This window comes from Mytilus galloprovincialis, chromosome 10 (genome assembly GCF_965363235.1).
Source record: "Mytilus galloprovincialis chromosome 10, xbMytGall1.hap1.1, whole genome shotgun sequence".
Lineage (NCBI taxonomy): Eukaryota > Metazoa > Mollusca > Bivalvia > Mytilida > Mytilidae > Mytilus > Mytilus galloprovincialis.
The window spans coordinates 47,253,237-47,267,523 of NC_134847.1; the positions used below are offsets into that span (position 1 = coordinate 47,253,237).

The following is a 14,287-nucleotide window of genomic DNA, read 5'->3' on the forward strand; positions in this document are numbered from 1 at the left end:
TCATTAGCCTAAGAAGGTCTTAGTAAAAGATATTGTACATATATTCACAATTTAAAGATGTACATATATATATTTGATAAAAAACAGTAATATTTAAGCAATATTATACTTTTCTTTAACCCCGAATTATAATCTTTTGTTAATATTGTGATTATTGTCAACTTTGAATTGACAGGTAGGAAACTAATTAAGGTTTGTTTTTATTGCAATTTCCAATTGAGTATAGCTGTAGGACAATATATATTATAAAAGATTAATCAGACATGTGAAAAAACCTACAGAAGATGAAAATTTATCTAATTAGCACTAACTAAATTAAAAGTTGGACAAATATCTTGTTTAAAATAAGCAAATGTTTGTATGTACATGTACTTGGACTGGACATGTAAAATGCATTGACTTATATGTCATAAATCAAGATTTCAAGATTTATTAGGAAAACACTCAGACACATTTACAATGTGTTACAAGAGGTCATTATTGATAACATATATACATTAAATATGACAGAAATGAACAAGTGATTAACAAATTAATACAAACAAAATTTACAGAAGAGAAGACAGTTTCTGATAAACATTGACAATTTCTTATATAATTCAATATTGCAAAGTGACAAAAGACCTTCCATTTTTACAATGTTTGGATTATTTCTATAATACTGTGGTAAATATTTGTTTCTCAAATCTACTATCTCTGCATTTTTACAAATAAATAATACATGATACTCATCACCAATATCCTCTTTGCATAAATTACATTTTCTTTCTGATTTTGGTATATTGTACCATCTACCAGTTTCTATAGGCAATCGTAAGTTTGCAGTTCTGAATTTTGAAATCCAAATTCTAGATGACTCTGGTAAATTAATAAGGTATCTTTCTATTTCAAATCTCTTTTTGAACAGTGAATAAAATTGTCCACGTGATGTGGTGTGTAAATCACTATACCATTTTTGTATGAACTGGTCGCACAAAATTTGTTTTACTAAAGCCTTTTCGTATACAGCAAACTGGTTTAAAAAAATAAAGCTCATGCCTAGCTCATTAAATATAGATTCTATGTGGTTTATCCACTTGAAATTCACACCATGATTGCTTTTTAAACATAGCATTAACTTGTATAAAGTACTGCTAAGTTTATTTTCATTTAATACTAATTTACTCCAAAAAAAAAATCATCCTCAATTTGACCCGAATTTCGAGTGGATACCTCCCAAGTTCTCCATAAACCATAAATGATGCAGTTGAATTTCGAACTTTCAAAATTCTCTTACAGAATTTCAAGTGGATTTGTTCAATAATTTTAAGGTTTTCAAAACCCCACACTTCTGAACCGTACAATAAAATTGGTTCAATCATAGAATCAAACATTTTTAATTGTATATCTATAGGTATTGATTTATTAGGAAATAGTTTGTAAATGCAATATAACGCTTTTTGTGCTTGCTCAACAAGTTTTTTCCTTGTGTTAATAAACGTTCCATTATATTTGAAAATAACCCCTAGGTATGAATATGTATCAACAATTTCAAGGTTACAATCTTGCAAGGTAAAAATAAAATTCTGTCTCGTTTTTCTTTTACAAAAAATCATAACTTTAGTTTTATTAACATTAACCTGTAGTTTCCATATATCACAATATTATTGAAAAATGTCTAGAGCTCTTTGCATACCTTCCATACTTTCAGACAGAATGACAGTGTCATCTGCATATAAAATAACAAATAATTTATAAAAAATGTGCAACTCACTTTCGAGCTTCTCTTTAATAATATAAAGAGGTTCACCGTCTAACTGGCTGAAATAACTTTCTAGATCATTAAGAAATATAGAAAAAAAAAACGGTGATAAATTTCCCCCCTGCCTTACACCAGTAAGACAAGGGAAAAATTCAGACTGGTCACCATTATACAGATTTAATATCATGGTACATGTTAAAGATAACCTTAAAACATTTACCTTTAATCTCACAATTTTGTAATTTTGTCCATAGCCCCGATCGCCAGACAGTGTCGAACGCCTTCCGAAAGTCGACAAAAGTACAATAAAGCTTCTTGCCAAACGAAAAATATAACTCAATTAGAGTATGCAATACAAAAATGTTGTCAACTGTTGAATATCCTTTCCTGAAACCAGCTTGGTTTTCGGAAATGAGACTCAACTCGTTAGCAAAAATATTTAATCTAGAATTTATAACAGACGTAAATAATTTCCCTAGGCAACTGATAAGTGTGATTGCCCTGAAATTATCAGGGTCAGACGGGTTACCCTTGTTTTTAAAAACAGGTTTTATAATTCCACTGGTCCAGCTTTCTGGAATAATACCAGTATCTAACACTACATTAAAAAGCTCACAATATATAGAAATTAACAATGGAGTTGAATATTTCAAATATTCATTTAAAATTTTATCTGTACCTGGAGCTTTGTTATTTTTCAGCTCCTTTATTGCATCAGATATTTCTAATTCTGTTATTTTTCCATTTAATAACTCATCATATACAGGATTTTCACAAATACTATCAATATTCAAACTAAAATCTCCCTCATCATCTTTACTTGCATTTAAATTTTTAAAATATTCAAAAAAAGTGTCAATCTCTACCTGTGGGTTATCTTTTCTTTTACTTGAAAATTTGTGAAGTGTAGTCCAAAATGCTTTTGTGTTTGTTTTTGATAGTGATCGAAGCTCGTTTGCGCAATTTTCTTGGTATTTTTTACAACTCTTATTAAGGAGTTGTCGGTATTCTTTAGCCTTCATATTCATCAGTGTTTTGTTTATATCAGCAGTCTTATTTTTTTTGTATTTCCTTCTTGCTCTGTGAAACTCATCACGCATAATCTTGCATTCTTTTTTAAACCATGATTTGTTTTGAGTTGATCTTTGGCGCTGTTTGCCCGCTGGTTCAAATGCAGTTGAAGCCGTATCTAAGAGTACATTTCCGAGTTCACTAATTAGGTCATTGACCTGTAGTGGTGTAACGGATTCTGTTTGAAAATTTTCGAGGGTGTGTTTATAGTACAAAATGTACTTGTATTTTGTTTACAATTTGTTTAAACAATTCTATTAAATTTTTACATAATTTTTATCTGGTAACTTTATTTCATCCATATTTCAACTTCCAAAAACTGCACCTTGAAATACATATAAAGTCTGGAAGAGGTCAGAAGACAAACAGCAAACTTTTATAAAGCCATATTCAATTGAAGTCAAAATAATTCAGAGATCAATGATGATAAAGTGTAATGGGTGACACAATGTTCATGTATGTATGTAGTGAACTTTTGTGGTTTATTAAATAGATGAAGTTTAAAGTTATCATTTTAAAATATATAAAACAAAATCCTTTCTTAAAAGAACTATAGTTATATTAAACGTTAATTCATTCACATCATTCAAAATGTTTTTTTTTTTTTTTCAATTCATTGTAATCAGATGTAATCATGATTACTTTGCCAATGTAATCATTAATTTAATCAGACACTTTGAGAAATGGTGTAATCATTAATTTAATTTAATCATACAAATGACAAAGTAATTGTAATTTAATCAATTACATTGAAAGTAATCGAACCCATCTCTGGGGTGTTTTGGTCCCAACAGTTTAGGAATTAGGGGCCAAAAAGTGCCCAAATAAGCATTTTTCTTGGTTTTTGCACAATAACTTAGTATAAGTTGATAGAAATCTATGAAATTTTAACACAAGGTTTATGACCACAAAAGGAAGGTTTGGATTGATTTTGGGAGTTTTGGTCCCAACGAATTAGGGGCCAAAAGGGTCCAAAATTAAACTCTGTTTGATTTCATCAAAAAATGAACTATTGGAGTTCTTTGATATGCCATATCTAACCGTGTATTCAGATTCTTAATTTTTGGTCTTGTTTTCAAATTGGTCTACATTAAGGTCCAAAGGGTCCAAAATTAAACTTAGCTTGATTTTAACAAAAAATGAATTCTTGGGGTTCTTTGATATGCTGAATCTAATCATGTACTTATTTTCACTATTAATATTTGGGCCCAGTTATCAAATTGGTCCACATTGAGGTCTAAAATTGAACATTATACGATTTCATAAAAAATTGAATTTTTGGGGTTCTATGATATGCTGAATCTAACCATGTATTTAGATTTTGGATATTGGACCATAATAGGTAAATGTCCAATTTAAAAATTTTAAGATTTTAAGTTTTTAAAAGTTCTTCGACCACATTCATTCTGTGTCAGAAACCTATGTTGTGTCAACTATTTAATCACAATCCAAATTCAGAGCTGTATCAAGCTTCAATGTTGTGTCCATACTTGCCCTAACTGTTCAGGGTTGGACCTCTGCAATTGTATAAAGCTGCGCCCTGTGGAGCATCTGGTTTAAGGTTCATTGGTTAAAGTTAATCTTGTGTTTTGGTCTGTTATTCTTATTCTGTATGCAATAGGTCAACTATATTTGATGTATGAAAATATTTTATGATGTACATGTCAGTCTGGCTTTGTTTAATTGATCATTGTTGATTTTGACCTCATTTTAACGGTTCATTGCTCAATGTTAAGTTTTTGTTTTTAGGTCTATTTCTCTTATAATAATAGCAATAACTATATTTGGTCTATGGAATGATTGTAAGTGTATATGTCTATCTGGCAATTATCTGATTATGGTTCATCAGTCAATCTGAATTTTTCCTGGTTACATTGGTTTCATAGATAGTGTATGCAAAAGGTCAACTATATTTACACAGTGTTAACCTATGTAGTAGTATTTCCAGCTTCTATTCCAACCACAATGTGTATATATTTTTTGTTTTTGTTTTTACCTCTTTTAGCTTTTACTATCACTGCATCAGTTAATAAACCTTTGTCTATCGTTGTGATCTTTAAAAAAAAAAACATCCCTTAAGAAATTCCTGGACCAAATGTTGCTGAACTTTACCTGAATATTCATTGAGAATCTAGTTTAAAATGTGTACCTGGGGATTAAATCATCATCAAACATGGGCTCTTTTACTTTAAAAAGAACATTGAATAAAAATGCAGTTTTGGCCTTAGGTTTGAGAATTTCTTCAACGTTTTGGCTTTTTAATTATATTGGACTCAAGCATCATTGAAGAGACATTTACTGTCAAAATGCACAACTAGAGCAGAAAAATTTGTGCAGTTAATGTTTTTAACCAATACAGTATGGGTTTTCCTCATTGTTTTAGGTCGTACGGTTGCCCATGTATAATTATTGCTTACATCTACACGTACATGTATCTACACGTACTTGGTGGATTGATGTATCATTAGCAATATAAATACCTCACCTTCTTATTACTATAAGGTAACAATGAACATATGGAAAAAGATTGTTTCTAAAATGCATACATGCTGACATTGATTGCAATTGTATATACAGACAGACAACAAACGCCAAGTGATGGCACTAGCTTACACATGTGGAGTGGGATCTGCTTACCCTTCCAGAGCACCTGAGATCACACCCAGTTTTTGGTGGGGTTTCGTGTTGCTTAGTCTTTAGTTTTTTATGTTGTGTCTTCTGTACTGTTATTTGTCTGTTTGTCTTTTTATTTTTAGCCATGGCATTGTCAGTTTATTTTCTATCTATGAGTTTGACTTTCCCTCTGGTATCTTTCGTCCCTCTTTTACATTAGCCCTTCAGACAGGAGATATTAAATTAAAAAAAAAACACCATTTCAGTCCATTTAAAATTTTATATCTCAACAAAACATTCATCCACTGTCTAGAGTTAATATACAGTTTATCAATTATACATGAATTTGTGTGTCAATAGCACTACATCTCTACATCATCTGGTGGTATTCCAATGTCACTCTACATCATCTGGTGGTATTCCAAGCTCTTCATCTGTCCATTGGTTAGGATCGGGAATTTTAAAATGAGGCTACAAATATAATATTGAAAATGATAACTTGCAGATCATTTCCTGAACTTAATATTTCAGAAAAGACAAAAGACTCTAACCAGATTTTCAAGCACCTGGTTATATCATTATAAGAATCTTTTTACATAAGTTATCACAATATTTATAATAGTTATTGAAAAACTGGTCATTATCGTGATTATAATATTGACTGCCCACAGGACAGTGGTATTGACTAAGACGCAGTCCATGTATCACGATAATGACCAGTTCTTCAAAAACTATAATGTTTATTTCATAGAGGAACCATGTTTTAAAATATTTTCATAAATTCAATTGTTCAAAGCAAACTTGAGTTATTGTACGATTTCTATAGGAAAGAATGAAGACCAGTCATAGTGATAAGTATAAGTCACTGCCATTCATTTAAGTGTAATTTTCAGTATATGAATACAAAAATAAAGTTTTCTTTAATTAATAATTTTATAATTAACTGGATCACTTATTTCAGAAACATCACTCTAATAAGAGAAACAACACCCAACTGGTCATTAACATGTAAAAGTCTGTTAAACTGTTTTCTAGTATTTTTTTTCTGTTAAAAACTGATGGAATTTTCTACTAAATAATAAAGAATGTTGTGTGGTCTCTTGTTATCCAATATAAGAAGCAAATTCTTTTTTACCAATACAAAATAACAAGAGTTCATTCTATCACTGTCTGATAAGATTTACAATAAAATTGCATAGTCATAATAATTAAGTGACTAAATTGATGTTCCATGATACAGCAAGTGAAACTGTGAGCAGTGATGTTACCCCTGCTACAACTAGATACTTTTAATCATGTTAATAGTGTAAAAAGTATGTAAGTGTTCAGTAAACAGGAAGTTGTTGAGTGATGAAACTGAAAATACATCACACGGTATAGCTGACGATATTAACACTAAAACAAAATTTCAGAAATCCTTGTATTATAGTTCCTGAGAAAGATGTGATGAAAAATATTCATGGGACGGATTGACAGACAGACACAGGTATAACAGTATACCCCCACTATTTTTAAGCGGGGTATCAGGTAAAATTATAGTAAATATGTCAGGTGCATCTGATAATGTAAAGCTATATAGACTGCAATACTGTGAATGATATGTAATAAGGGAGATAACTTGTGTATTTTAACTTGAATGAGCTATTTAACATGGGAGGTAACTCTATATGCTACACCCACTGTATCAGTGATTACCATGATTACAATAAATTTGATATTATTTTGTTTCTTGCTGGTAATTTTTGTATGATATATATGATGATTTGTTCTGTAATTGATGACAGACCAATGTCTGGCCTAAATTTTGATAAATTTACTTACTTACTGACCCCAAGACCCACAAAGGACAATTCATTTCTACTAACCATTAAATGACCGTAATCTGTTATACATTTATAAAATATCCAAAACCACATGCCAAACATCATTAGACCTTCTGTAGATCTCATACTCCAGTCTCTGTCTAAGTATTTACGCCCTCTGTAACCAAACCTTAAAGAAAAAGAAAAACATAGTCATTAGACCTTAAATTTACTGCTACAGTCTTTTATATGCAAGAATTTATGCTCTCTGCATCCAAAGCTAAAATAAAAAAAAACTCTTCACTTTTTTGGTAGATTTCAGACTCCAGTCTTAGAGAATATAGGTCCCCTGAAGTTATCAAACCAAAAAGAAGAGAAAAAAAGCATCTGTACACCATAAAATTTCATGATCCAGTCTTTATCTTAGTGTCCTCTGTATCCAAACCTAAACAATAATCATTATCAGGGACAACATCAAAAGATTGATGTAGGATAAAAAACTTAAATCAAACAGAATATAAAATCGATTTTACATATATCCCTATTGGTCAATCAACTTTTCCCAAATTAAGTGAAGGGGGGGGGGTCAGTGAAAAAAACTATGTGAATTAAGTTTTTTATCCTTCATTGAACTTTTGATGTCGTCCCTAAGACAGTGTGCATGGTGTGTATTGAATGTATTGTTTGATGCATTGCTTTTTTCAGTTTTAGAAGAGATAAAAAAGCAATTGTGTTGTATATATATTGTTTTAAAAATAAAACCTTATGTTTTATTGTCAAATTATATAACAGTCCAATGAGTATATGTATATATATGTTTTCTGATGTAATTTGAATTCAGACAACCAGATGATATAACTTTTTTGAATTTTAATGGGCATTTTTTTTCCTATATGCAGAAGGTGTAAAAATAAACATACACCTGAATACTGTCCACTCAGTTAAACCCTTTAAGGGCATACGATACAGTTTTGATCCTGTATTTACAGTTTGATGAAAATTTCCATATAGGCTATTTTTTGCCTGATTAAATCAAATATGTTATACATGTTACTTTTTGAGTTAAATGAGGTCGGACTTTTGTATATTTGCTCAAAATTTGGATTTGTGGCCGTATTTTTTCTTTCGAAAGAAAGCTGTAACTTTTTTGTTTTAAAAGATAAGCACAAATTGTTTTTTGTTAAATAATTTGTAATTTCAATATTTTAAAAGTATCCTAACAATTTATGCATTTTTTATTCAGAAATAACTCATATTTATCAAATGGTCATAAATTGAGAAAAAAACATAATTTTTTGCTGTATATTTATCAAAATTAAAAAAATTGCACTATTTACAGTTTTATAAAACTTGGTCCACATAATCTCCCTGGAAAATGAAACAAAATGTTGTTTTAAAAAATAGGGGTCCATGCACTCGTTTTCAAATAAAATCAGTTTGAATGATAAAAATCAGTCGAAAAAAGCATTTTTCCCGATATGTCAGTTTGACGTCGCGAAAATAACATTTTACGTTAGCCGGTCTTCACGCCTAGTGGCAGCCCAGGCTGGTAAAATTGCTCTCGGGCCTGTAAAAATCAGACCTACAGGCCAACAGAATCTAACTAAAAATTTTCAAAAATTGAGCTGCGGGCCTGTAGATTTAGCAGTTCAGCGTAAAGACTGTCTTAGCAACGTTATCACCTCCCCTGTAACTGTATCGTATGCCCTTAAGGTGGTACCTAACACTACAGGGAGATAACTCTGTAAAATCAGCTAAACGTTTTAATAACGTTGTGTTGTTAAAGGGATATTAAGCTTCTCAATGATCAAAACAAGTGTTTGTCAAACTGCTATATAACCAGTGTAATTTTTCTGATAAAACGGTTGGTTCAAAATTTTTAAAATTTTTATATTTTTGTCAAGGGGTCAAAGTAAATACTTTGTCAAAATTTTAAGAAAATTAAACGAGCCAAATTAATTTTACTTAAAGTGTTGGGTACAACCTTAAATCACCTATAGCTGTGTAGGTATGGTCTCCCTCCTTTAATCAAGTTTGGTACTTATGGAACATTCATTATTTCTATACTACCCTACAGAATGATGAGTATGAAAGTGCTGGAAACTTTTAATAGAGAAGGGATACAGGCACACCTTTTATATGGTAAATGATGCTATAAAAGCATTCAAAAATTGACTATCTTTTTTAGAGAAAGACATGATTCCAGAAATGAATTATTGTACATAATCTAGTTGATGACAGGCCTTAAACATTTCTAACTGGACAGGCAAGTCTGTACTTTTTTTAGTTTTTTTAGGTGTAAATACAGCCATGTTTATCCATTTGTTATGATGAACCTTAAGTCATAAAATTAACATGATTAATAACAATATGAATCCACCATGCCTATGGCTATGCCAAAACTGGGTCCATTGGCGCCCAATTACGTTCGCGCGCATTCACGTTCACACCCTACATGTTCGCGCCCAAATTTTATTAAGACTATCATATGTTATCATATACTATGAAATATGAATCGTACATTGTATCTTCATATCTTTTTTCTTTGAAAAAAAAAATAATAATGATAGAGTTAAAATTTTATTGGTTTTGTGTTTAATAATTTGTAAATGAGTTTTGGAAAGTGTATATTTAGCCATCATATTGTCATACTTGTCCAAACACACATGAGATCAAAAGAGATTGTGCCTGATATTCATATGATGAAGACATAATTTTTAATCAGTTTAATTGAAGTCCAGAGCTGGCATGTCAGTTAACTGCTAATAGTCTGATGTTATTTATGTATTATTGTCATTTTGTTTATTTTCTTTGGTTACATCTTTTGACATCAGACTCGGACTTCTCTTGACCTGAATTTTAATGTGCGTATTGTTATGCGTTTACTTTTCTGCATTGGCTAGAGGTATAGGGGAGGGTTGAGATCTCACAAACATGTTTAACCCCGCCGCATTTTTGCGCCTGTCCCAAGTCAGGAGCCTATGGCCTTTGTTAGTCTTGTATTATTTTAACTTTCAGTTTCTTGTGTACAATTTGGAGTTTAGTATGGGGTTCATTATCACTGAACCAGTATAATAATTATATTTGTTTAGGGGCCAGCTGAAGGACGCCTCTGAGTGCGAGAATTTCTCGTTGCATTGAAGACCTGTTGGTGACCTTCTGCTGTTGTCTGCTCTATGGTTGGGTTGTTGTCTCTTTGGCACATTCCCCATTTCCATTCTCAGTTTTAAGTTGTTAAAAACAATTGTATTTCATTTTTTTTTTATTTAAAAAAAATTAAAATCTTCAAAGTTTTAGTCATCAAATTTATAAAAATAACAAGAGGCTCCCAAGAGCCTGAAGCCTAAAGTTAGAAAACATGATAAACAAATTGTGTAAAATTGTCCTTAAAGGGCAATAACTCTTAAAGGGGTCAATTGACAATTTTGATCATATGAACTTATTTGTGGATCTTACTTTGTTGAACATATTTGCTGTTTACAGCTTATCTTTATCATTAAGACTATTCAAGATAATAACCAAAAACTGCAAAATTTCCTTAAAATTTCCAATTTAGTCATGTTAGTGGCAGCAATCCAGCAATGGGTTATTAGATTCAGGGCTGATAAAACGTTACCTTATGAACACTTTTATCCCTTGTCAGATTTGCTCTAACTGCTTTGATTTTTGAAATATAAGCCAAAAACTGCCTTTTATCCATATGTTCTATTTTAGCCATGGCGGCCATGTTTTTTGACGAAAAAGAAAATACAACACAAACTTTATTTCTAGATACTCTATGGATCATAGAATTAAGTTTAATTTGAATTGGTTCAGTAGTTTCAGAGGAGAAGATGTTTGAAATAGTTTACACCAGATGGACGACCACGACGGCTAAAGCTCAAAGTTCCTTCGGAACAGTGAGCTAAAAATTATATGGGGACGAAGTCCCCAATTACGGTAGAAAAATCAAAAAAAAAAAAATCAAAAATTTTGGGACAATTTCCCAAATTTTTCATTCTACTAATGAACTCAAAATCGTTAACTTTTTTTTTCAGATCTACTTCCGTTTCCGGTCTTGTTTGCATGAGACTTTGAATAAAATGTATATTTATCAACATATCAACAAATATAGGAAGGAATTCAACACCCAATCATTTTTAATCATTATTTGATATGAAACAAACGTTACCTGGATAACAGCTTTTCTTTGTTTACTTTGAATATGACGTCATAACTTAAATAACGTCACAACTAAATCCCTTACAACAGAACCAATATCGGAAACGTTACAGCATTTCCCTTTCTTTTATCAACATGTTTGAATTAAAAAAAGAATAATACAGACTTTGTCCCCATTCACAGGTTATGCCTGCCTCATATTATGATAATTCCTAAAATTTTATTCAACAAAATAAAATTATTTGGTATCCTTGTGTATTGTATTTTCAACCTTCTAACATATTTTTCTGAATTTCCCTTTTATATGTTTGAACACAGACATACCTTATATTTTGAGAGTCACTAGTATACTTGTGCATAAAATATTTGTATCTGAAACATATTACGATCTTTAATTTGTTTTTTTATTTGAGTTCATTAGATTGATGGCACCTTTGTGGTGGACAAAAACAAGCGTCTTGTGTTTTCGACCTATCTAAGAAACGGGTCAAAAGTCGTACAAATCCAGAATTGGTTATAAATTTAATACCATAGTTTATATCAGAGTAGTGTTAGAGGCGATCAAAATTATGACTTTATAAATTAAAGGGTTATATATACAACTATCATACCTGTCAAGTTTTGAAAGTGCCCATGGGGGTTTTAGTGCGCGACAACAATTTCAAAGGTTACAATTCTTTGTGACGACTATTTTGTGTGTGCTGTTTTGTGGTCTAGAAAAAGTGTCATATTTGTAAGATGAGCTTACATGCCTTTTTCTTAAGTTTATTTGCATGATTCTAGTTATTATATATCAGTAGAAAAGATGAACATGTAGCTGCAAGACCAGGAATTAATTTCATGTGTAACGAAGGATATTAAATAATTGTTGACTTTTCCAATTTAAAATAATGCACAAAGAAAGACCTTTATCAGGTTGGGAACAGCACCTAGGGTATCCCCTCAATGTAAGGACATTAAAAACCACTTTTTAAGTAAAAATGAGCACATATTCATATTATCTGAAGAAACTTTTCCCAAAGAATTATACATCTTATGATCTATCTGGTATAATATGGTCAACACATGTCCAAGAATTTTGGTATGTTCTTGGCCTAATATATCATGTATATCTTCTTTATTTTTCAAAATAATTGGACCCTACATTTAGAAAAGTAGTTCTAAATATAATGTCAGAATTTCCCATTTTTACATGTAAGTTAAATAAAAATCTACATTTTTCATTTTTATTTTTCACAGAAGTAAAATGACCCCTTGACTAACATACTAAGGCAAGTCCCCCATTTAAGGGATTCCTCATGTGGGTTTTTTTTTGTTTTGTCCATGTGAAAAATAAAGAATAGTACATTAAATGATTTGGTATTTTAATTAAATACATAAATAACATTTGTTACAGCAAGTGTAATATCAATAAATTAGTGAATAAACTACTATTTATTATCTTTATGGTAGTACTGCATCATTGAAGTTTGTCAATCAGCCATGCTTTTAATCTTATTCTGTGTAAGAACCTCCTTGCAGGTGAAAAATCATTTGCCATGTTCACGATTTTAAAAAACAGAGGAATTCAACACAAGTTCAAAATCTAGGATGTTAGAATTATCTTGAGAGAAAACGTTTTTGATTGGCTGATTAATTTGATCATAAGAAACATAGAATTTGATTGGCTGAACACGAATGTCTTCCTTGGACACAGTTCAAAATCGGGAACCATCATATTTTTCGTGTAGATTTTCACAAAATCGTGTTTTAGAGGGTTTATCACGATCACGATCGTGCAATCGTGACAAAGGGTCAAAATCGTGTAATACATGCCTAAATCGTGAAAGTTGGCAGGTATGAACTATAAGATGTAAAATGTTATTTGGATGTCTTTTTTGTCATGCGGGCATGCACAGCATACGGGAAGTGAAAGTAGAATTAGGTCGAAAACGTAAGACAGTCGAAAACACAATACGATAAGATATATACATATAAAAAAATATTTAATAATTCCAACTGAAATTCTAATACAAATTGGGCGTGAACCTGTAGGGTGAGAACGGTCTTCAGGGGCAAACATGTGAGGTGCGAATGTGTAGGGTGCAAAAGTATATTGGGCGCAAATGGACCTGATACCGGCTTTGCCATGGAATGTAACCAATATGGTACTGTGGTCGAAATGACATGTAGCTGCACTGATACTTTGGCCGAAATGTCTCTAAAGCATTTAATATATATAAAGTGAACTCTCAGTACAAGCTAGTTGCTGGCTACTGTACATATGTATATATGAATACATATATATATCTTAAACCTTACGTGCTAGTTCCAGGTAAACAATCAACATCGTTTATTTTAGCATCATGGATTATTTCACCGCTGGCTTTACGGGACTGGTTTCCATTCCTTTTTGTTGCATAGCCAAACAGCCTTTGTGTTGGTCGAATCAATCTTGAGACAATCATCTCAAACTGATTGAAAGACCACGAACTTTTAGATTTTACTTGCTATCCCGAAGGACAAATCCGAAAATTATTCGAATGAAGTTTTCGTCAGATTGTTCTCAGAATTTTTATTTTTAAATGATTCTATGAACCGAAACCAAATGTTTTGTCAGCAACACACCAGATTCCACCAAAAAATCAGTTATTTTCAAGAAATGGCAAACTTAAAACAATATATAGTACAATTTGTACTTCCATTTACTTGAGTTCATTGAATACAACAGCTTTTTGTATTTTGCCCTTAATTTTCCTTTGGTGAATCATGTCTTTAAAAGTCTTTAACGTACGTCGCAGTTGGTTTTGTTTAAACTATTAATCTGTATTTATCAAATTTTTACTTTTTCTATTGGGTGACAATGCAACGAGACCTTATTATATATTTTAAAGAAAAATAACAATTTCTTTATTAAACA

General features: G+C 31.2%; 1 protein-coding gene across 1 annotated transcript; it reads right to left on the reverse strand.

Annotated features, from left to right (window-relative positions):
• Positions 1–5,685: 5,685 nt before the first annotated feature.
• Positions 5,686–13,911, reverse strand: LOC143047691 (uncharacterized). Its single transcript, XM_076220896.1, has 3 exons — positions 13,690–13,911; positions 7,291–7,417; positions 5,686–5,896 (listed from the first exon to the last, which is right to left on the reverse strand). The coding sequence occupies exons 1-3, from the start codon at positions 13,833–13,835 to the stop codon at positions 5,822–5,824; spliced, it is 348 nt and encodes a 115-aa protein (XP_076077011.1). The 5' UTR covers positions 13,836–13,911; the 3' UTR covers positions 5,686–5,821.
• Positions 13,912–14,287: the final 376 nt, after the last annotated feature.